At 38.8% G+C, this 22,639-nt stretch overlaps 1 protein-coding gene across 1 annotated transcript in view; it reads right to left on the bottom strand.

Annotated features, from left to right (window-relative positions):
- Window positions 1-172: 172 nt before the first annotated feature.
- ZYG11B (zyg-11 family member B, cell cycle regulator) overlaps window positions 173-22,639 on the bottom strand; it is a 91,137-nt gene continuing 68,670 nt past the window's right edge. The window contains exon 14 of the mRNA XM_015086232.3: window positions 173-4,904. Within this exon, the coding sequence (XP_014941718.2) occupies window positions 4,714-4,904 (191 nt within the window). The 3' untranslated portion in view covers window positions 173-4,713. The remainder of the gene's footprint in view (window positions 4,905-22,639) is intronic.

Here is a 22,639-nt window from a genome sequence, read left to right as displayed (position 1 = left end):
CAGTACCTAGCACAGGTATTTAATGAAATGAATGAATGGAGTTCCATCCAGTACTAGAAACTTGTGCAATAAAACCACTGGTAAGCCATTGCTACAAGTTAATAACTAAGGAATCTATATCTTGCATTAAAGCAAATAGTCTAGAAATAAAGTAGACAAGACACACTTTACATAAAATTTATAACATTTATTTAGGCAAAAAAAAAAATTCCCAAAACAAAACTCTGTACACACAACATTAATACCTAAGTGATGTCCTGATTTAAAATATAGCATGATTCATGTACAGAACACTCCCATTCATCTGGCCACAGTGAGAACAGTGCCTTCAGTCCAGAGAATTTGAGAGCCTTGGAAATGTATACACATTACATTTCTCAATGAATTTTTCATATCCTTTGAAAGGAGTTAAACTCTTCCATCGAAATTTAAGCAAAAGATAGCCTTTCTCTCATAAGTCCGTGGGAATTTGACAGTGGGAATTCTACAAAAGTCAAGGATTTTAAGATTTTAAAATTTTATTCTTGTGGATTATCTCAGTATAAATCTTGACATTAACATCATCCCATTTTTTAAAGAAAAAAATGCTTTCAACAATTTCTTGCTTTTATGAAAGTGTATCTCAGCTTTCATTAGCTAAGTAGCTTCTTGCTTCTAAGCTGATTAAAATAAGCTTAAAAGAACCCATTTGAACAGTTTCCCCAAAAGGAAGTTCGAAATTACGCTAATAGTATTAATGAACTAGATGTATGATTTTACATAGAGTAATTTTGATAAATTTGGATTTTCTAAATATTCTTAATAGCCATTCTATCTAGCTCTAAAGTTTGGTTGTGCCATCCAAATGAACTTCGCTTCATCCAGAGAAATGAGAAATAGCATTGACTTTCCCATAATTTACCCAAAAATATTGGCTGAGGGGAGAAACAGTCAGAGAAAGCTCTTTCTCAGGCTACCCATCAGTTAACATAGAATGTCTTAGGTTAAGATTTGGAAACTAAAGAATACATAATTAGGAGTGTACCGTGTCATGCAAAGTCTATCAGATACTAAAAAAGATAAAGCAATTACTCATTTAAAGCACATTGAGCAAATTCCTATCATACTGCTATTCTCATCACTGGATGAAGGTTGGATTTGCATTATTCCTAAAGTAAACAGTACATGAGTTAACACTTAAAATGAAAAATGTGTCGATACAAAGCAAATGGTAAAGGTTAAACATCCAATATCCACACAATCATTTGAAACTGCTACAACGGATTCGAGAGGGAAACCGTAAGTTTGCAAACTTCTCTACAGGCTGCCTTAGAACACTACTCTGAGGCCCTATCCATATAAAGTTCCCAAATAAGTAACATACAGATAAAACTGCCCATATCAGCTGACATTATGATACTGCCTTTAATTTACACATTCAGTTTAATAATACTGTTTATTCCAAAATAAAAGTTGCACAATGAACAAATACTGTAAACATGGCATTAGAGAGGGCAGGAAAGGGGTGGGTTTTCCCTGCTACTCATGACCTCTTTTCAGTCTCAGGTATTGGCTGCAGGTTGTTCTACAAGGGCGCCATGCATTTTAAAACACTAAGCCAAAACCATTGTTCATTAATGTATCGTAACTGAGAACATAAAATATATTTTAATTAAAACGTGCTCCAAAGGGCTAGAAGAAGGCCCAATCTTATCTTGACACATGGCATAATTAAACATACAGCTAAATGAAAGTGACTAGGGAGGAAAAGGGCCAACTCAAAAGGTCTCAATAGTAAGAACCACTTCTTAGGCTTGATAGATTTGATGTTTTTAAACACGAATCTTTGAAGTTTGCAAACAAAAGAGATCATGAAATTCAATTCCTATAGCACCCTTTTATGGTGATTCACCTCCACCTTAGGTAATTAAGTTGACTAGTGCCACTAACTGGCATTTCTGTCCAGGGGTAAAGAGCAGCAGTATTTAAGGTCAATTCCTAGAACTGTGGGTCTGATACGATTTTTCAAATCCTCAATTAAGATCAGTAACCACTGAGTCCCTGGCCAGAGAGTAAACTAACCCCTTATTACTACTTGATTTATGTTTCTTTTCAACTGCCAAAAGGAAAAAATGATTTTTTAGAGTGTAAAGACCACGAGCAAAACTTATTTGATGTAAAGAACAAGATGCCTGATTTCTGCTTTTAGACTGTTCTTGTTTTACTCAATGATACCAACATGCATCATTATACTCTTAAAAAGTCTAATTCCATTTCCTTTGGTAGATCTAAACCTTGCTGCTGCTTGTGGACTGATGTAGTGATATTTTACAATATCTGAGTGCACCAGTGATTTGAGCAATGAGTGGTTCAGCCCTAGTCTAAATTGTGCTTGAAACAGCACCTCTAAGCCACTGAAGAGGTAACCCTTGAAGGCACCAAGTACTGTTACATTCTACTATACGCATGTAAAAGATAGGCCTAATTAATAGATTCCAACTGTAGACACAGGCCAGTTATGCCTCATAATTTCAATATATACATCTACTATATTTTAGCCAGATTCAAGACCTTACAGACAATTCTGTGCCTTAGTTAGATACACAATTTTAAGAACCATCCCAACCACAAAGGCACTACAATTTTTATATATGGGATGTGAGCAATTATTTTGCTTTTAAGACTCAGAAATATCCCACCATTACCAATGTTCAAAGTAGTAAATTTAAAACTAATTTTCAATATTTTTAAGTCTTCATCTATCAAGTTATTCTGAGCAATGAAGGGAGTTATTGTTTTCTGTACATTGTTAGCTATTTCTGAAAACAATTTGTAAAGATAAAAACCTAAGCCTAGCCTAATAAGGAACACATACTTTTGCTTCAACAGGACAGAAGAGACACTTGAAGCCAAACTTCTCAAACAGGCTTTTCCCTAACTATACAAGCTAAGAGGCCTGGAGATAGTCAAAATAGCTAGCGATTTCCAAGCTAGTGCAGGCCGGCCTATTTTCTACATTTTGCCTTAGACATTAAAATCTAGGAAAAAGGGGGAAAGCTAAAAGAATCTTCCATTTCCCCTGAAATAGACAATCCGTGAAAATTTATCTTGTGCCTATAAAAATTCCTTAAACCAATTAAGTCAGAAGTAATCCACAATATAATATGGTTTTTAATGGTTCTAAATAACTATTTTCTTTTAGTTTAAGTTTTCATCCCTGCGAAGGAGTATGAAATAATTCAAGTATGATTTTTGTGATAGTGGTATGAAATATGTATGTCAAAAATGCTATCAGCACACTAATAAGCCAGCTCTTTTCTAAATAAAAATGCCTCTGAATAATCACCATAATTTAAACATACCATTTTAAATCTCTATTGAAAACAGTTTAGCCATTTATGGAAAAAAATGCAGTCATCTGAAATTGTGATTAACCTTATTCACAAACTAAAATTTTAAATGGAAATTAAATTTCTTGGTGACTTGCTGCCTCCCAGCTGCCATTATTGATATAATGATAATTGATTCTTTACTCTGCTGTAACGGGTATCTCAAAAGGAAAGGCAATTGTCTAAAAAATAACCCATCAAAAAATATTTCCTTTTACACGCTACATCTAGAACCATTGTATTTAACAACAGTCTAACGCTTCTCATTCATTTTTGGCAGTGAGGTGTGAACATCTTTCTCCAACATGAGAACATTAAGATACATGTATTTTGAAAAAAAAAAGAAAGAAAGAAAATTTAACTTCTTGTGACAAAATTTACTGTTGTTAAGTGTATTTAACTGAGCAGGTAATACCGTGTGTAGTCTCTATGTCACTGAATAAAATGACTTTGAAATAGAGGGAAAATAATGCTCAGTTTTAACAAGAGACAATTTTATAAAAATTCACATTTTCACAATAGTATGACTTATAGAGATTCAGACAATTAATCTTTAACACAGAATGTTGTAATATTTTACACTGTGATGTCCCGGGAAATATTTCTAGAGAGTAACCAGCAGTCTGTGTAGGAAGCAGCAGCCCATGCTTCCAGGAATAAATATGAAGAATAAGCTACTGCTTACTGCCTCAGAAGAGGTGGGCTCCAGGATAGCCTGTCCCAGTTTAAAAACTGTATTGTAAGAGCAGACCTTTCTCTAGTTCTTTATTTCTTTCCCCCTTAATAGTTTTCTTTCCAATATATTTTTTCTGCCATCCACCCAGGCTCCAGTTGGTGAGTAGCTTTCAAACAGGACTTGGATTTCCGCTCTTTCACACTAAGAAGGACATCTTATAAAAGGTACACAGAGAAGAAAGCCATTTTATACAGAAGCAGTATAAAACTTATAACTGAAGCAGTGCCAGAAATCAGGTTAACAGCTTATCTGAAGCTGCAAATTGATTGGAAGGGACTTTAAGATCAGAAAAGTCTGGCTTAAGGGTTCGTGCAAACTTTATCATAAAACTGTAGAATTTCAAGCACAGGTAAGTTCAAACACGGAAAGATGTGGAAAATTTCCTAAAAGGCAATGATGAAGGAACAGATCCTTTTTGCCTCAGAAGTTAAAAATCACAAGACAAATTAGAGACTGTTCACATGGGCAGTACTTTACACGGTCAATCCCAAACTGATCTTATGACTCTTGTCATAGAAACCCCTAAAACATCACAGAGGGTAAGATATTCCAAATGAACCTATCACAAAAAGGATTCCTGTGATTCAGTTATTCAATTACTTATGGCTATCAATTTAGTCTAGCCTGGGGCTGCTTTTTACAGGGAGGTGGTCTCCCATGGCGCACAATGTGTTTTTCTAAGCTGTCTAGAATGGCCACAGCAATCTGTTGGACATGGGGATCCGTCTGTTCGTGTTCTTTGATGTTGTATAAATGCTGCAATCCTCCTTCCTCAATCAGCATGCTGCAATACCTTGAGGCTGAAAGAGGAGAAAGAGCTTTTCTTAAAACACTTAAAAAAAATTATTCTACACACAAAAAAGTTCTTTTTGTCACTTAAAATTTGAGCTATTTTTTAATTCTTTTTTTTGAATTTTATTTTTCATTTTTTTAAATTTACATCCAAATTAGGTAGCATATAGTGCAACAATGATTTCAGGAGTAGATTCCTGAGTGCCCCTTACCTATTTAGCCCATCCCCCCTCCCACAACCCCTCCAGTAACCCTCTGCTTGTTCTCCATATTTATGAGTCTCTTCTGTTTTGTCCCCCTCCCTGTTTTTATATTATTTTTGCTTCCCTTCCCTTATGTTCATCTGTTCTGTGTCTAAAAGTCCTCATATGAGTGAAGTCATATGATTTTTGTCTTTCTCTGACTAATTTCACTTAGCATAACACCCTTCAGTTCCATCCACATAGTTGCAAATGGCAAGATTTCATTCTTTTTGATTGCCAAGTAAAACTCCATTGTGTGTGCGTGTGTGTGTGTGTATAAGTGTATATATATATATGTGTGTGTGTGTGTGTATATGTATATATACACACACACATCTTTTTTTTTTTCCCCCAACGTTTATTTATTTTTGGGACAGAGAGAGACAGAGCATGAACAGGGGAGGGGCAGAGAAAGAGGGAGACACAGAATCGGAAACAGGCTCCAGGCTCTGAGCCATCAGCCCAGAGCCTGACGCGGGACTCGAACTCCCGGACCGCGAGATCGTGACCTGGCTGAAGTCGGACGCTTAACCGACTGTGCCACCCAGGTGCCCCACACCACATCTTCTTTATCCATTCATCCATCAATGGACATTTGGGCACTTTCCATACTTTGGCGATTGTTGATAGTGCTGCTATAAACATTGGGGTGAATGTGTCCCTTGGAAACAGCACACCTGTATCCCTTGTGGTAAATGCCTAGTAGTGCAATTGCTGGGTTGGAGGGTAGTTCTATTTTTAGTTTTTTGAGGAACCTCCATACTGTTTTCCAGAGTGGCTGTACCAGCTTGCATTCCCAAAATTTGAGCTATTTTTGCTATTGACTACTAATACATGCTAAACCTTGATAAATACCTCTGTAATGATGTTATGTCTACACTGCAAGGCTCCACACATAACAATGATTCTCTAATTCATATATATATACAATTCTCATATTCATATATATATGGTTCTCTTATCAAGGCTACCACAGCTATGGGTGGGGGGATTGGTTCCTCACATCCACAAGTCTCTATGTGGAAAGAAAGGGCAGTAGAAAACTTAGACGTTTAAACCAACCCTCTTCCTCCTTTCCTTAAACTGGGACAGATGAAATAATGGAGGCATATGGAAATTTTAAAACAGTTATATGGAAAAGCATAGACAATTACTTTAGACATGGTAAAAGAAACATTTGCATGTCCTTAAAAAAAAAAAAAAAAGAAAAGAAACATCTGTATGTTCTTAGACTCAAAGTTTGATAAAAGTACCTTTCCATGTGGAAGGCTATATGTTGATTGGCTAGGTTGAATAGGTTTCTCCCATGTGTTTTATACCAAAAAAATGAAATGGATAAACCATTTTTTTACCAAAAATAAATAAATAAAAATCATAACCTTAAAGCATAGACAATCTGGAAAAGAAAACTTGTTTGATCCCAAATCATAGGTAAGATAGGTGCTATTACACTTTTATGCATTTCCTATATATTTAAAAAAAATTTTTATGGCATTCATATTGTACATGTAATTTTCTTTTAAAATATTTTCTTTGCCTTGTTTTTAAGTATTTCTTCTTTTTATATATACCACTTTTAAAAGTATTTTTAGTTTTAGTCATATTTATTAAAGTATAATTTACACACAGTAAAATATACCCAATTTAATCTATAATTTGATGAGTTTTGGCAAATGTATACACTTGTGTAACCACCACCACAATCAGAATATAGAATAAAAAAAAAAAAAAAAGGTTCCTTGTGCACCTCTGCAATCTCCTCTGCAGCCTCACCTAGGCAACCACTTCTCTAATTTCTATGATATTGACTTTTGCTTGGTCTAGAACTTCAAGTAAATAGGACCATACAGTATGTATTCTTTTGAGCCTATTTTTGCTCAGCATGGCTTCTTTAAAATTTTTTATTTTAATGTTTATTTTTGAGACAGAGCACGAGTCGGGGAGGGGCAGAGAAGGAGAGGGAGACACAGAATCCCAAGCAGGCTCCAGGCTCTGAGCTGTCAGCAAAGAGCCCCATGCAGGGCTGGAACTCACCCCCTCAGCCTGACTTGAGATGTGTCCATATTGCTATGTATATGTGGTAGTGTTTTGTTTTGTTTTTTTAAGTATTTTTAAAATTTGAATATTAGGAGGTGCCTGGGTGGCCCAGTTAAGTGTCTGACTTCAGCTCAGGTCATGATCTCAGATTTTGTGAGTTCAAGTCCCACATCAGGCTCTCTGCTGTCAGTGCAGAGCCTGCTTCAGATCCTCTGTCTCCCTCTCTCTCTGCCCCTCCCCAGCTGTCTTTCTCTCTCTCAAAAACAAATAAACATTAAAAAAAATAATAAAATAAAATAAACAGGGGTGCTTGAGTGACTTAACCAGTTAAGTGTCCAACTCTTGATTTTGGCTCAGGTCATGACCTCACTGTTGTGAGTTCAAGCCCCATGTTGGGCTCTGTGATGGGCATGGAGCCTGCTTGAGATTCTCTCTCTCTCTCAAAAAAAGAAGAAAATAATAAAAAAATAAAGTATTAAGTATTTTAAGTAAATATTCTATTGCATTGACTATACTACGTATTTTTATTTTTTTTAATCTTTTTTTTTTTTTTTAATGTTCATTTTTTGAGAGAGAGGACATGAGCAGGGGAGGGGGAGGGAGGGAGAGGGACAGAGAGAGAGACAGAGGATCTGAAGCAGACTGTGCACTGAGATGGAAAGCCCAAAGCAGGGCTCAAACTCACAAACCATGAGATCATGACCTGAGCCGAAGTAGGATGCTTAACTGACTGAGCCACCCAGGAGCCCAACATAAGTATTTTTGTGGACTTTCTGTTTCAGTGATCTTGAGGAAATACTTAGAATGCTGGGCAGATGCTAAATGTGCGCTTAACATTATAAGAAATCATCAAACTGTTTTCTAACATGGTTGCATAATTTTTTCATTGTTCTAAATGTTTATTTATTCTGAGACAGAGAAAGAGAGAGAAACTGGGGGAGGGGCAAAGAGAGAGGGAGAGACAGAGAATCTCAAACAGGGTCCCCACTGTTAGCTCAAAGCCTGATGCAGGGCTCCAACTCACAAACCATGAGATCATGACTTGAGCCAAAATCAAGAGTTGATCCATAACTGAATGAGCCACCCAGGCGCCCCAAAAATGGCTGTACAATTTATCAATCTGATCAGTAATGAATGAGAAAGCTGTTTCACATTCTTGCCAACACTTGCCATCATCCATCTTTTTGTTTATAGGCAGCCTTTTTAGTAGGCATAAACTAGTGTCTCATTGTGGTGTTATTTAATTTTTAAATGTTTGTTTAATTTGAGAGAGCAAGAGCGAGTGGGGGAGGGGCAGAGAGAGAGGGAGAGAGAGAATCCCATACAGGCTCCACACTGACAGCACAGAGCTCAAACCCACAAACCCAGGGATCATGACCTGGGTTGAGATCAAGAGTCTGACACTTGGGGCACTTGGGTGGCTCAGGTGGTTAAACGTGACTTCGGCTCAGGTCATTGTCTCGTGGTCTGTGGGTTCGAGCTCTGTGTCAGGCTCTGTGCTGACAGCTCAGAGCCTGGAGCCTGCTTTGGATTCTGTGTCTCCCTCTCCCTGCCCTTCCTCTACTCACTCTCTGTCTCTCTTTCAAAAATAAATAGACATTAAAAAAGAAAGATTAAAAAAAAAAGTCACTTAACTGACTGAACCACCCAGGCACCCCTCATTGTGGTTTTAATTTGTATTTCTCTAATGACCAATGATGTTGAGCTTCTTTTCATGTGCTTATTGGCCGTTCACATGATCTCTTTGTAGAAAGTCTAGTTAGTCCTTTGCCCATTTTTAAACTGGGTTATTTTTATCATTGAGTTGTAAGAACTCTTTATATATTCTGAAAACATGTCCCTCTATCAGATATATAACGTGCAAATGTTTTCAACCTTTCTGTAAATTGTCTTTTCACTTTGTTGATGGTGTCCTCTGTAAATTGTCTTTTCACTTCCTTGATGGTGTCCTTTGAAGCACAAAAGTTTTCATTTTTTAAATTAAATCCAATTAAACTAGCTTTTCTGTCACTTAAGCTTTTGGTGTCCTAAGAAGCTACTGCTTAATCCAAGGTTATAGTGATTTATATCTATGTTTTCCTCCTAAAAATTTTATATGCTTATGTAGATGTAGATGTAGCTCTTACATTTAGGTCTAGAATCTACTTTGAGTTAGTTTTTAATGTTGTTTTTTTTTTTTTAATTTTTTTTTGAGAGAATGTGTGCAAGTGGGGAAGGGGCAAAGAGAGGGGGACAGAAGATCCAAAGCGGGCTCTGCACTGACAGTAGCAAGCCCGATGTGGGGCTCAAACTCACAATCTGGGAGATTGTGACCAGAGCCGAAGTCGGGCACTCAACTCACTGATCCACCTAGGCGCCCCTTGAGTTAATTTTTATATACAGTATGAAGTAAGGAATCAGATTCTTCTTTTACATGTGCCTACTCAGTTTTCCCAGCACTGTTGAAAAAATGACTCCTTCCCCATTAAATTGTCTTAGCACCCATGTCAAAAATCAATTTTGGGGGTTATTTCTGGACTCTCAATTCTAATGCATTGATATATATGTCTGTCCTAAGGATGTTGAACATCTTTTCATGTGCTTATTTGCCATCCATTAATCTTCTTTGGTAAGGGATCTGTTCAACTCTTTTGTCCATTTTCTCCTCACTTGTATTGTTTTCTTATTAAGTTTTGAGAGCTTTCTTTCTTTTTCTTTTTTAAAGAAGATTTTATTTTTAAGAAATCTCTACACCCAACACAGGCTCAAAGTCACAACCCCAAGATCAAGAGGCGCACACTCCCCTGGCTGAGCCAGCCAGGTGCCCCGAGAATTCTTTATAAAAGTTTTGAATACCTATGCTTTATCAGACATGTGATTTGCAAATACTTTGATCCAATATGTGTACTGGCTTTTGATTCTTTTAACAGTATCTTTCAAAGAACAGAAGTCCTTAAGTTCGATCAAGGGCAATTTAGCTATTTTTTTTCCTTTGTAGATCATGCTTTTGTGCATATTTAAGAAATCTGCAGGGTGCCTGGCTGGTTTGGTCGGTAAAGAAAGCAACTCTTGATCTCCAGGTTGTAAGTTCAAGCCCCACATTGGATTGTAGAGATTACTTAAAAAATATAATTTAAAGAAAAAAAAAAGAAATCTGCCTAACATCAAGTCACAAAGATTTTTTGTTTTCTTCTAGAGCCTTTTTTAAAGTTTGTTTATTTATTTATTTTGAGAGACAGAGCACGTGCACATGAGAGGGGGAGGGGCAGAGGAAGAGAGAGAGAGGAAACCCCAAGCAAGCTCTGCATTGTCAGCGCAGAATATGACAAACACGGGGCTTGAACTCAAAACCACTGAGATCATGACCTAAGCTGAAACCAAGAGTCAGACACTTAGCCCACTGAGCCACCCTGGTGCCCCTCTTCTAGAACTTGTTTTTTCTTTTTAACATTTATTTATTTTGAGAGAGACAGAGTACGAGTGGAGAAGGGGCAGAGAGAGGGGGAGAATTCCAAGTAGGTTCCACTTAGCGCAGAGCCCGACACAGGGCTCAGACTCATGAAACCGTGAGATCATGATTTGAACCAAAATCAAGAGTTGGATGCTTAACTGACTGAGCCCCCCAGGCATGTCTTCTAGTACTTTTAAATAGTTTCTTGTTTCATATGTAGGCCTATGATCAATTAAGAGTTAATTTTGGGGGGTGTTTGGCTGGGTCAGTTGGAAGATCATGAGACTCTTGACCTTGAGGTCATGAGTTCAAGCCCCACTCTGGGTGTAGAGGTCACAACCACCCAATCAATCAATCAGAGTTAATTTTTATATAGAGTCCAAGGTAGAATAAGCTCACTTTTTTTTTTTTTTGTAAAGTAGGCTCCATGCCTAAAGTGGGGCTTTTTTTAAAGTAGTTTTTTATTTATTTTTTTATTTTTTGTAGTAATCTCTACATCCAACGTGGGGCTCAAACTCACAACTCCACGATCAATAGTTGCTCTTCCAACTGAGCCAGCCAAGCACCCCTCACTTTTTTTTGCATCCAGAGATCCAGCGGTTGTAGCTGGATTTGTTGTAGCACCGTTTATTGAAAAGATTATCATTTCTTTATTGAATGCACTTTAAACTTATGTCAAAAATTAATCAACCATATATGTCTAGGCCTATTTTTGTATTCTCTATTCTGGTCCACTGAACCTTTGCCTATTTCTATGCCTGGACTTGCAACTGGTGTCTGAAGTGAAGGCAGTCTTGTGGGACTAACCCTTAACCTATGGGATCTGACACTGTCTCCAGGTAAATGTCAGAATTGAATTCAATTTGTAGTATGCACAGATGCTGTCTGCTGAGAACTGGAAAACTGCTTGGTGGAGTGTGGAAAAAACACGTGTTAGAATTGATGTCAGAAGTGGGGCTTGAGGGGTGCCTGGGTGGCCTAGTTGGTTAAGGTATCTGACTCTTTTGGCTCACGTCATGATCTTGCTGTTCATGAGTTCGAACCCTGCATTGGGTTCGGCACCATCTATGCAGAGCCTGCTTGGAATTTTCTCTCTCCCTTTCTCTGCCTCTCCCATCTCGCATGTGCTCTTTCTCTCCCTCAGAATAAAAAAAAAAAAAGAAAAATTAAAAAAGAAATGGGATTTGCTATAATGGCTGTAGCTCATAAAAATATGTGGTTTGGGAAGAGAAAAGATAAAAGAGGGATGAAAAACCTCTGATTCCAGAGTAGCCAGGTATTCACCATGATATGGAGTAGCAGCTGAGCTGCAATCAGTTACTAAAGGTAAAAGTTGCCAGCAGAATTTAGAGATGGATCTAAACCTTACCAGCAACTGCTTGTGGCAGTGGTTACGCAGATTAATCAAGATAAAAGGGCCAGGATTCCTTGGCATGACCCCTCACTGGGGACTCAAAGCCTTTCAGGTAAGACTGGGTAAATTGGTCAGGGAACGGAAAAGTTACCAAAATCCACTGGTGAAGCCCTAATGTGGGCTTATAATTAGATCGAGAGAAAATAAAAAATGTGTGGGTTGAGGGGCACCTGCGTGGCTCAGTTAAGCGGCTGACTTTGGTTCAAGTCATAATCTCACAGTGTGTGGGTTCGAGCCCCACATTGGACTCTGAGCCTGGAGCCTGCTTCAGATTCTGTGTCTCCCTTTCTCTCTGCCCCTCCCCCACTCACACTCTTTCGCTCTCTCTCTCTCTCAAAAAAAAATAATAAATATTAAACAAAAATTTTTTTAATGTATGAGTTGATGGAATTATGAAAGGTGGAATGTTTAAACAGGTTTTACATAAAGAAGCTGTGTTTCCTTTACCTGAATGTCTTATGGGAATGAGCATTATGTCTCGCTAGGGAACACTTCACCTACCTAGTAATATAAAGTCAAAATCTGTGGATGAAGTCCTAATGAAGGCTACAGTCAGGAATGTAATAGAATTAAACTAAAAGTTTGTAGGACAACTGGTATGGTTGAGTAGGCTTTATGTAAAGTGATTGTATTTCTTTTACTTGACTGTATTATAAGGATGGACATTTTATTTGACTAGGAAATGTTACTCCTACCTAACATTGTAAAACAGAAAGCATGTAAATCTATTCTTCAAGCAATGTTAAGTAGACATGCTAAATGGGTACCAGAAGGTTTCTCAAGCCTGTGCAGTGTAGAATATAGGCCGAAGTGCTGGTAGGGACAAATTCTCTGTGCCTTACTTATGTGAAGAACAGACTGGGGCATTGGACTAGAGAATTTCCAACCAAGAGGCATTTACTACCTTGCTATCTGACATTAATTGAAGCTACCTTATGACAGAAGGATTAAAAAATGATCTTAAAACCTGAAATATGCATGGTGTTCTGGGTGATGTCAGAGAAACACTCTAATGGGGATGGCAGTGCTAGGAGAGTTCCCTAGCGAAATGGAAATTGTTTATACAGGATAATGCTACCTGGGGAATACAAGGAGGGTATAATCATGGGCAGGAAGACTCTTTCTCCCTAGGACCCACTTTGAAACTGCACAAGGAGCTGCTACATTCTATCATCACTTGGACAGTACCTTGTAAACAGCTGTCCACTAGCCGACAAAGAGTTGCTTGTTTTGTGGACAGTAGTTCCAAGGTGAACAGAAAACATCCTGTTTGAAAGGCCAGCACGCTGACTGAAAAAGGTGAAAGCAAATGAGCTCTGTGAGCTGAACTGCATGCTGTTTTCCCAGCAGTGATTAAAGAATTGAAAAGTGATAAAAGGCTCTTTTTGGGTTTTTAATGACTTGAGGGCAGTGGTCAATGGCCTGAGCATACGGATGGGCACAAGGGCAATAGGAACAGAATTGAAGGGGTGCTCGTATGAGACATGGCCCTATGGAAATCACTGTGGGAATCTGAAGAGTGCATTCTAGTAGGACATTTCTACGCCCATCAGAACTCCTTGTAGGTTCAGAAGATAACTGGAATAGACCAGCAGAAGAACTTGCCTGGGGTGGCCACATGGGTCCATGAAATAAGTGGATATGGAGATACTACAGCAATGCAGATATGGGCTGAATGTAGACATATGGCAATCTCTGAGGCACAAATTGCCAGCAAGAACTGTTCAGCCTGCCAGCAAAGGAGACAGACACTGTAGATGGCTATGTGGCAAATTCCCTGGGGGGAAAGGCCCTGATCATAGCTAGCAAGTCAGACTAGCACTGGTAGTCCTGGGGAGATACAGATGGGTCTTGACAGAAGTAGATACTGACTCTGGACTGGGCTTTGCTCAGACAGTGATAGATATGAATGCTTAGAATGCTATAGAGCAACCAAAACATAAGACATTGAAACAATTTGAACAGCCGACTGTCATTTCTTCTGATCAAGGAACATATTTTACAGTGTATAATGTTGATGGAGTTCAGGACACATTGCCCTAAAACATGGCTTCTTGGCATATTGACTATCCTAAGCTAAAGTTGTTTGAGAAAACAGCAGAAGCAGGAAGATTACTCTGACTTCCCTCCCTCACCCTCCTTCCCTGAAATAGGTCATAAAACGCCCATGTGAAAGGCACCCTCCTTGTACCAGGAAGAAGGAAGATATTTTATCACCAGAGACCTGGAATCGGGGGCTGAGGAATCTGTACAAACAAACTGTATTTAACTAACTCTTATTTTCCTAGCCACTTCTTCACCATTTACTACCCCTAGCCAAAACATCTTTGTCTTGTCAATTTTTCACAAATTTGTTTCTTTATCTAAAAGGTATAAAAGCTTCCTGCTCTGGTCACTTCAGGGCTTCATTCTTGTTTGTAGATTCCCACATATAAAACTTTGAAGTTTTAATAAAATTTGTATGCTTTTCTTCTGTAAATCTGTCTTCATCAGTTTAATTTTCAGGCCCATCTGCTCCCTTGAGGTAGCCACCTGGGTTCATGAAATGAGTCGATCTGGGGTACTGCAGCAATGCAGACAGCGGCTGAACCTAGACATTCTTCCTGCAACCTCTGAGGCACAAATTGGCAGAGCTGAGTAACACTTTTTCCTCCCTTCCAATGTCCAACAATGGGCAGAGAGAGATCTTCCTCAGGGTAACAGTTTCAAAGAACTGGAATGGGCAATTCATATATTGGTTGTTTTAAAAAGAGGGTGGGGGGCGCCCGGGTGACTCAGTCGGTTAAGTGTTTGACTTCGGCTCAGGTCATGATCTCACGGTCCATGAGTTTGAGCCCCGCATTGGGCTCTGTGTTGACAGCTCAGAGCCTGAAGCCCGTTTCAGATTCTGTCTCCCCGTCTCTCTGCCCCTCCCCTGTTCATACTCTGTCTCTCTCTGTCTCAAAAATAAATAAACGTTAAAAAAAAAATTAAAAATAAAAATAAAAAATAAAAACGGGGTGGGGTAGAGGTGAGAAACAGGTCTGAAGAGCTAGATTCCATGCCTTTGTGAGAGTATGCTCATGCTCAATATGAGTGGGGCTAAAAAGAGTGTCCCCACTAGATATTCTTCTGTTTTTCTGGTGGATCCAGAGAAGAGGGAATGGGAAAGGATGCTGGTATGGCTATGTAATTCTTGCCAAGGGAGGATACTGGTAAAATGACTATACTTTTTTTCCCCCCTTCTTCTTCTTCTTCCCTGTATCAATTAAACTTAAAAAAAATTTTTTTAATGTTTATTTTTGAAAGAGAGAGAGAGAGATAGTGCAGAGTTGGGGGGGGGGGGGCAGAGAGAAAGGGAGACACAGGATCTGAAGCAGGCTCCAGTATCTGAGCTGTCAGCACAGAGCCAGACTCAGGGCTCGAACCCATGAACCGTGAGATCATGACCCGAGCTGAAGTCTGGCACTTAACTGACTGAGTCACCCAGGAGCTCCAATTAAACTTAAAAAAAAAAAAAAAAAAAAAATTCCCAACCAGGGGCTTCTGGGTGGCCCCGTTGGTTAAGCATCTGACTTCGGCTCAGGTCATGATCTCATGGTTCTTGAGTTGAGCCCTGCATCGGGCTCTCTGCTCTCAACACGGAGCCCGCTTCGAATCCTCTCCTCCCCTCTCTCTGCCCCTTCCCTGCTTGTGCTCTCTCTCTCTCTCAAAATAAACAAGCATTAAAAAAAAAAATTCCCAAGGGGTACCTGAGTGGCTCAGTCACTTAAGCATCCAACTTAAGCTCAGGTGATAATCTTGAGGTTTGTTAAGTTCGAGCCCTGCATCAGGCTCAGCACTGACAGTTAAAAGCCTGCTTAAGATTCTCTCTCTCTGCCTCCCTCCCTTCCCCTCCCCACTTGTGCGCACATGCACGCTTGCTCTCTCTCTCTCTCTCAAAATAAAATAAACTTAAAAAAAAATTAAAAATTCCCAGCCTGATGCAGTGGTCACAGATCAGGGCTGCAACTACACATGTTGGAAGCAGGGATGATTCCTAAGTAAGAAATTGTAACTGTATTTTAAAATGTTTTTGTGGTGCCTGGGTGGCTCAGTCAGTTGAGTGTCTGACTCTTGATTTAGGCTCAGGTCATGATCCTAGGGTTGTGGGATCAAGCTCTGAGTTGGGCTCTGTACTGAGCATGGAGCCTGCTTGGGATTCTCCCTCTCTCTCCCTCTCTGCTCCTCTCATACACTCTCTCCCTAAAAGAGTAAATAATAATAAAATATTTTTGTCAGAATTCCCCAGAGCCTAATGGAGAGGAGATGTTCCATCTGACAGAATTGGGATTAAAAGTGAATGCAATTATACTGCCCAGAAGTAAATACAGCCCACTAGTTCTGTACCTATGTAATCTTACCCTCTCTGAATGAGAGTTGACTCAGTGGGAGATATGTACTAATCTAGTATTACTGCCTGCAATCTAGATCAGCACAGTGGCCAAAACTAATGTCCCTTCCAGAGGTAGAAAAGTTTGGTATAAATGAAGAGAAAGAAAAATAGTAGCTAAGGGTACAGAAATGAACAAATGGGTCATGTCATGAGTGAAATCCAAGAGAACACTAACACCACTAAAGAAGCTCAGAGCAAGAGATATCTCTTAGCTCAGTTGTACCAGCTGCCTGAGAGCAATATATGGCTTCACCTTAAGACCACTTCTACTTTTGAAACTTTACAAGATCTAATGGAAGCCTGCAAATCTGAGTGGCCTTGCCCTGGCAGACATTTTCATATGATATGATTACTAATGACTGAATAGGACTCCCATGATGTGCCAGTATCTGTTAACTGTTATGATCTTTTTGTTACAAAGGATCTGTGGTCAAAGATTGGGGTGGCTCGTGGTAGAATAAGAAATTATTTGGTCTCTGTCCCAGGTTCCTGGCAGAGCTCCTCAAATCCTTGGAATTTCCCAATAGGAGTATCTTGTCATTTATCAGGAGTCCCTTTTGAGAACATGCTAATAAGGTGACAGAGCAGAGTCCTTAGCCTCAGGATGAAGCTGGTGAACAGAAAGACCAAATGATTAGAGGGTTGGACCTTTCAGCCCCATCTTTGGACTTCTAGAAAGGGTAAGTGAGGAAGGTGCAGATTAAGCTCTATAAAAACTCCTGAACAAGAAGATATGAGGAGCTTCCACGTAGGTGAATGCATCCACATGCCCTGAAGGACGGTGCACCCCAAGTTCTGTGGGGACAGAAGCTCCTGTACTCAGGATACTTCTGGGCCCCACCCTATGTACCTCTTAATCTGGCTGTTCATCAGTATCCTTTATAATATCCTTTATAATAAACTGGTAAATGTCACTAAATGTTTCCCTGAGTTCTATGAGCTGCTCTAGCAAATTAATCAAACAGAAGAGGGGCTTATAAGAACCTCCAATCTTTATAACCAGTCAGAAGCACAGGTAAAAACCTAGACTTGGGACTGGCATCTGAAGTAGGGCAGTAGTCTTTTGGGACTGTAGGATCTGATGCCATCTCCAGGTTAATAGTGTCAGAATTAAACTAAATGTGTAGGACATCTAGTCAGTGTTGCTGAGAATGGGAGAATTGCCTGGTGAGTTGTGGAGAAAACACACACTGGAGCCACAAAACACTGTCTTGATTACTGTAGCTTATAGAATAGCTGGAAGTCAGGTAGTGGAAGTGCTCCAATTTTGTTCTTCATTTTTCTAAGTTATTTTAACATTCTTTGCACTTCTGTATGAATTTTAGAATCAGTCTGTCAATTTCTCTTCAAAAGCCTGCTGGGATTTTGACTGGGGCTGTATAAATCTACAACAGACTTGGGGAGAATTGTCATTTTAACATTATTAAGTCTTTCAACTCATGAATAAGGTAGATCTCTCCATTTAGCTAGGCCTTCTTCAAGGTCTCTCAGCAGTGCTTTGTTTTTCTGTATACAGGTCTATACATTTTGGTCAGATACACCCATCCCTAAGTATTTCATAGTTTTTGACACAATTGTAAATGTCATTTTTCCATTTATATTGGTTGTTGTTGGTATACAGAAATGCAACTGATTATTGTGTATATCGTGTATCCTGGAACCTTGCTAAACTCAATTAGAACTAGTTGCCCTTTTGCAGATTTCATGGAATTTTTCTACAGAGATAATCAGGTCATCTGTTACCTCACTCTTTCCACTCTGGATGTCTTGTGTTTCTTTCCTGATCACACTGGACAAATCCTCCATTACAATGTTCAATATGGTGAGACTGGACACCCTCTTGTTCCTGATCATTTAATTTTTCACTATTAATTTTGATGTTAGCTATAGGATCTCCTTAGACATCCTTTATCAGGACTGTGTAGTGGATTTTGTCAATTCTTTTTCTGCATCTATTTTCTGCTTTTCATTTTTTTTTAATGTTTATTTTTGAGAGTGAGAGAGTGCACGAGCAGGAAAGGGGCAGAGAGAGAGAGAGAGAGAGAGAGAGAGAGAATCTGAAGCATGCTCCGTGCTGTCAGCACAAAGCCTAACGTGGGGCTCGAGCCCATGAATCGTGTGATCATGACCTGATCTGAAGTCAGACGTTCAACTGACTGAGCCACTCAGGTGCCCCAGATTGCTTTTCTTTCCTCTTCTGGTAATAGAAAGGAACACACTGATTTTCAAATGTAAACCAACCTTGCATTCTTGGAATAACCTTCCTGGTCCTTTTTATACACTGTTGGGTTCCATTTGTTAGAAAATTAAGAATTTCCTCATCTACATTCATGAGAGATATTGTTCAGTAATTTTCTTTTCTTACAAGGTCTTTGTCTGGTACTGATTTCAGGGTAATTCTGGTTTTCTTCCCACCCCACATACCCACCGCCCCCCCCCCCCCAAGCTTTATTTGTCTCTAAGCTTCAGTTTAGATAGTTTCTACTGCTATGCATTTAATTTTGCTGATCTTTTCTTCTGTTATCTACTATTAAGTTCATTCAGATATATATTTTTTCATTTTTAGAACCTTTTATAATGTTTATTTTTTTCTTTAATTTTAATTTAATTTTTGAAAAAATAATTTACATCCAAATTAGTTAGCATATAGTGCAACAATGATTTCAGGAGTAGATTCCTTAATGCCCCTTCCCCATTTAGCCCACCCCCCCTCCCACAAGTCCTCCAGTAACCCTCAGTTTGTTCTCCATATTTATGAGTCTCTTCTGTTTTGTCCCACTCCCTGTTTTTACACTATTTTTGTTTCCCTTAATGTTTATTTACTTTTAAGAGACAGAGAAACAGCGCGAGCAGGGGAGAGGCAGAGAGAGAGAGACACAGAATCTGAAGCAGCTCCAGGCTCTGAGCTATCTGCCAGAGCCCAATGCTGGGCTCAAACCCACAAGCTGTGAGATCATGACTTGAGTTGAAGTCAGATGCTTAACTGACTGAGCCACCAGGGCACCCCATCCAGATATTTTTCATGTCAAATATTTAGTTTTAGCTATAGTATTTCTATTTTATTTACTTTTTATATTTTTTCTTCTATTAATATTCATGTTTTCTTTAAAATCTTGGATCATATCTATAAACATTTTTTTGAAGTTACTTTTCTGGTATTTGCATTATCACCATCACTTCTGGGTCTATTTCAAGTGTCTGATTTTTCTTCTGGTTATGGGTCACATTTTCCTGCTTCATCCCTCATCTAGCAATTTTTATCAGATACTAAACATGTTGTTGAGTTAGTTTAGATTTTGTTCTTTTTTTAAAAGAGTGCTTAGTTTTTCTCCAGCAGAAAGTTAATTTATTTTCAGAGCAACTTAACCATTTCAAACTTGTTTTTAAGCTGTGTTAGTGTCACCCTAGAGAAGCCTTTATTTTAGGGCTAGTTTAATCTCTTCTAGCATCTATACTGAATGCCCTGGGTGTTAAGTTCTTTCCAGTGTTACGAAGTCTAGTATTTCCAAACCCTGTGTGAGCTCCAAGTGTTGTTCAGTTAGCCACTCCTTGGTATTTGTTCTTTCTCAGACCTCAAGGAGTCTCATCCTAGACATTCACAGCTCACTAATCAGACAAAAACTCAAGAAACCTTTAAGATTTCTGGAGTCTCTTCTAGATGTAGCTTTCACCTCTGCATTACTCTGCCTTATAAATTCCATACATTTTTGTCCGATGCTGTGCTATACTTGGTTCTCTTTCAGGGATGGGAATCTTTGCTGCCTTTTGCCTACTGTCTAGAAAGACTTGTTCTAAATCTTTCCCACCCTGTGTTTTCTAGTATTAATGGTTAGAGGGCGAGTCTGGTACAAGTTACTCTGTCATGGCCCCCAGAGTATAAATTTCTGCTTATATAATTTTCTATCATGTCTTCTTTACTAATAACATACAAATATACCACTGTCTGGGTATTTCAACATTACTTCACATTTATCTATTGCTGGACCCCTAGGTTATTTAGACTTAATTGCTATTATAAATAACGGTCTGATGAATATCTCTCAAACAAGTGCTTGGATATAATTTTAAAATTAAAAGGTAGACTACCTAAATGTTGATCAATAGGGAAGTGGCTATATATATTACTGCTAAGTTGATTTATTAAGTATAGAGGAATGTATTAAGGGTTATGTCCCCCCAAAACACAGGTTAAAGTCCTAATCTCCAGTACTTCAGAATGTGACTTTATTTGGAAATCGAGTTGTTGCTAATATAATTAGTTAAGATGAAGTCATTAGAGTGGACCTTAATCCATTATGACTGGTGTTCTTTTATGAAAAGGGGAGATTTGGACACAGAAACATACACAGAAAACAATGTGAAGACATGTGGACAAGATGGTCATCGGACAGGAGTGATGTGTGTAAAGCCAAGGAATGCTAAGGATTGGTAGCACACATCAGAAGCTAGAAGAAGCAAGGAAGAATTCTTCCCTAGAGCTGTCCCAGAAAGTATGGCCCTAAAGACACCTTGATTTTAGACTTCAAGCCTCCAGAACGGAAAGACAAACATTCCTGTTGTTTTAAGTCACCCACATGTGGTACTTTGTTATGGTAGTACTAGGAAACTAATATACCATACAATAAAGATTATGTGATTACTAAAAATCATGTTGTCAAAAACTTTCTAAAATACGGGAAAATACTCATTATAATGTGTGATATAGGTACTATTATTATTCCCATTTAACAAACGTGAAACTGCAGCCCCAGGCTTACTGATTTCTTCAAGATGTCATACATAAGCGCTGGAACATGATTTGAATCCAGGTAGATTCCTGTGTGCTTTTGCTACTATGCTATACTATCTCTTAATTATTAAAAGCTATAAGCAGCATTAGAACTTTTAATGCAAACTGAGAAGTCAATTCCATTTAAATATAAACAAAATAAGCCAGGGAAGCAGGAATATAGAAACTGAAACTACTTGAATTGGAGATAAATATTCTAACATTCTCCAATTACAGTGCATTTTGTTTATTTGCATTTTTTTAAATAATCTCTACATTCAACAGGGGGCTCGAACTCACAACCCCAAGATCAAGAGTCACATGGTCCACTGACTGAGCCAGACAGGCACCCCTACAGTGCATTTTGGAATAAATTTTTCATGGTGATCATCCACAGAATAAACTTAAAAGAACATCAACACTTAAAAGTAATAACAAAAATAAATACTTATGTGATAGGTGTTAAGAAACTAGAGAGTTCTCAGAACCTGTAAGGACAATAAAAGGAGGAAATTTTTGGATCAGAGGCAGTTTAATATAGCTATTGAGGCAGTCTCAATTTTTTTAAGCTTATTTATTTTGAGGGGGGGGGAGAGACAGTGTGAGCGGGGCAAAGAGAGAGGGAGAGAGAGAGAATCCCAGGCAGGCTCCTCATCATCAGCACAGAGCCTGATGTGGGGCTCAAACTCACAAATCATGAGATCATGACCTGAGTGAAAACCAGGAGTTAGAAGCTTAACCGGCTGAGCCACCCAGGCACCCCAGAGGAAGTGTCTATGAATGAACTGGGGAATATAGTAGGAGGGGTCAGAAAAGCTCCCAGGTAGGGGCGCCTGGGTGGCTCAGTCGGTTAAGCGGCCGACTTCGGCTCAGGTCATGATCTCGCGGTCAGTGAGTTCAAGCCCCGCATCGGGCTTTGTGCTGACAGCTCAGAGCCCGGAGCCTGTTTCAGATTCTGTGTCTCCCTCTCTCTGACCCTCCCCCGTTCATGCTCTGTCTCTCTCTGTCTCAAAAATAAATAAAACGTTAAAAAAAAAATTTTTAACAAAAAAAAATAAAAAAAAAAAAAAAAAGAAAAGCTCCCAGGTAGAAGTTTAGCTGGGTACAAGGCAGTTTTCTTTATCACATCCCATTCCCTAAACCCCTGTCCTCTGTGATTCTCACATAAAAGAGCTTTCACTGAATTGCCTTTTTGTGTTATGCACTGAGTTTTCATCAAAGAATAAGAAGGTATCTTGTAAGATGTTACTGCTATTTACTACATCACTATTGTTAAAAACAACTCTCACACTTCCTATATGAGTCCATTTATAATATCATCCCTATTGAGGTTCTGTAAAAAAAAATTTAATTTGTAGTTAATTGCCCAGAAAAGCTTTACTTCCCTGTAAGGATATGGAATGGTATTTCCTCCTTATATGTAAAGAGAACTATGTAG

This window comes from Acinonyx jubatus, chromosome C1 (genome assembly GCF_027475565.1).
Source record: "Acinonyx jubatus isolate Ajub_Pintada_27869175 chromosome C1, VMU_Ajub_asm_v1.0, whole genome shotgun sequence".
NCBI lineage: Eukaryota > Metazoa > Chordata > Mammalia > Carnivora > Felidae > Acinonyx > Acinonyx jubatus.
Note: the sequence above shows the minus strand (reverse complement) of the source record. Positions and strands in the feature narration are given on the sequence as shown.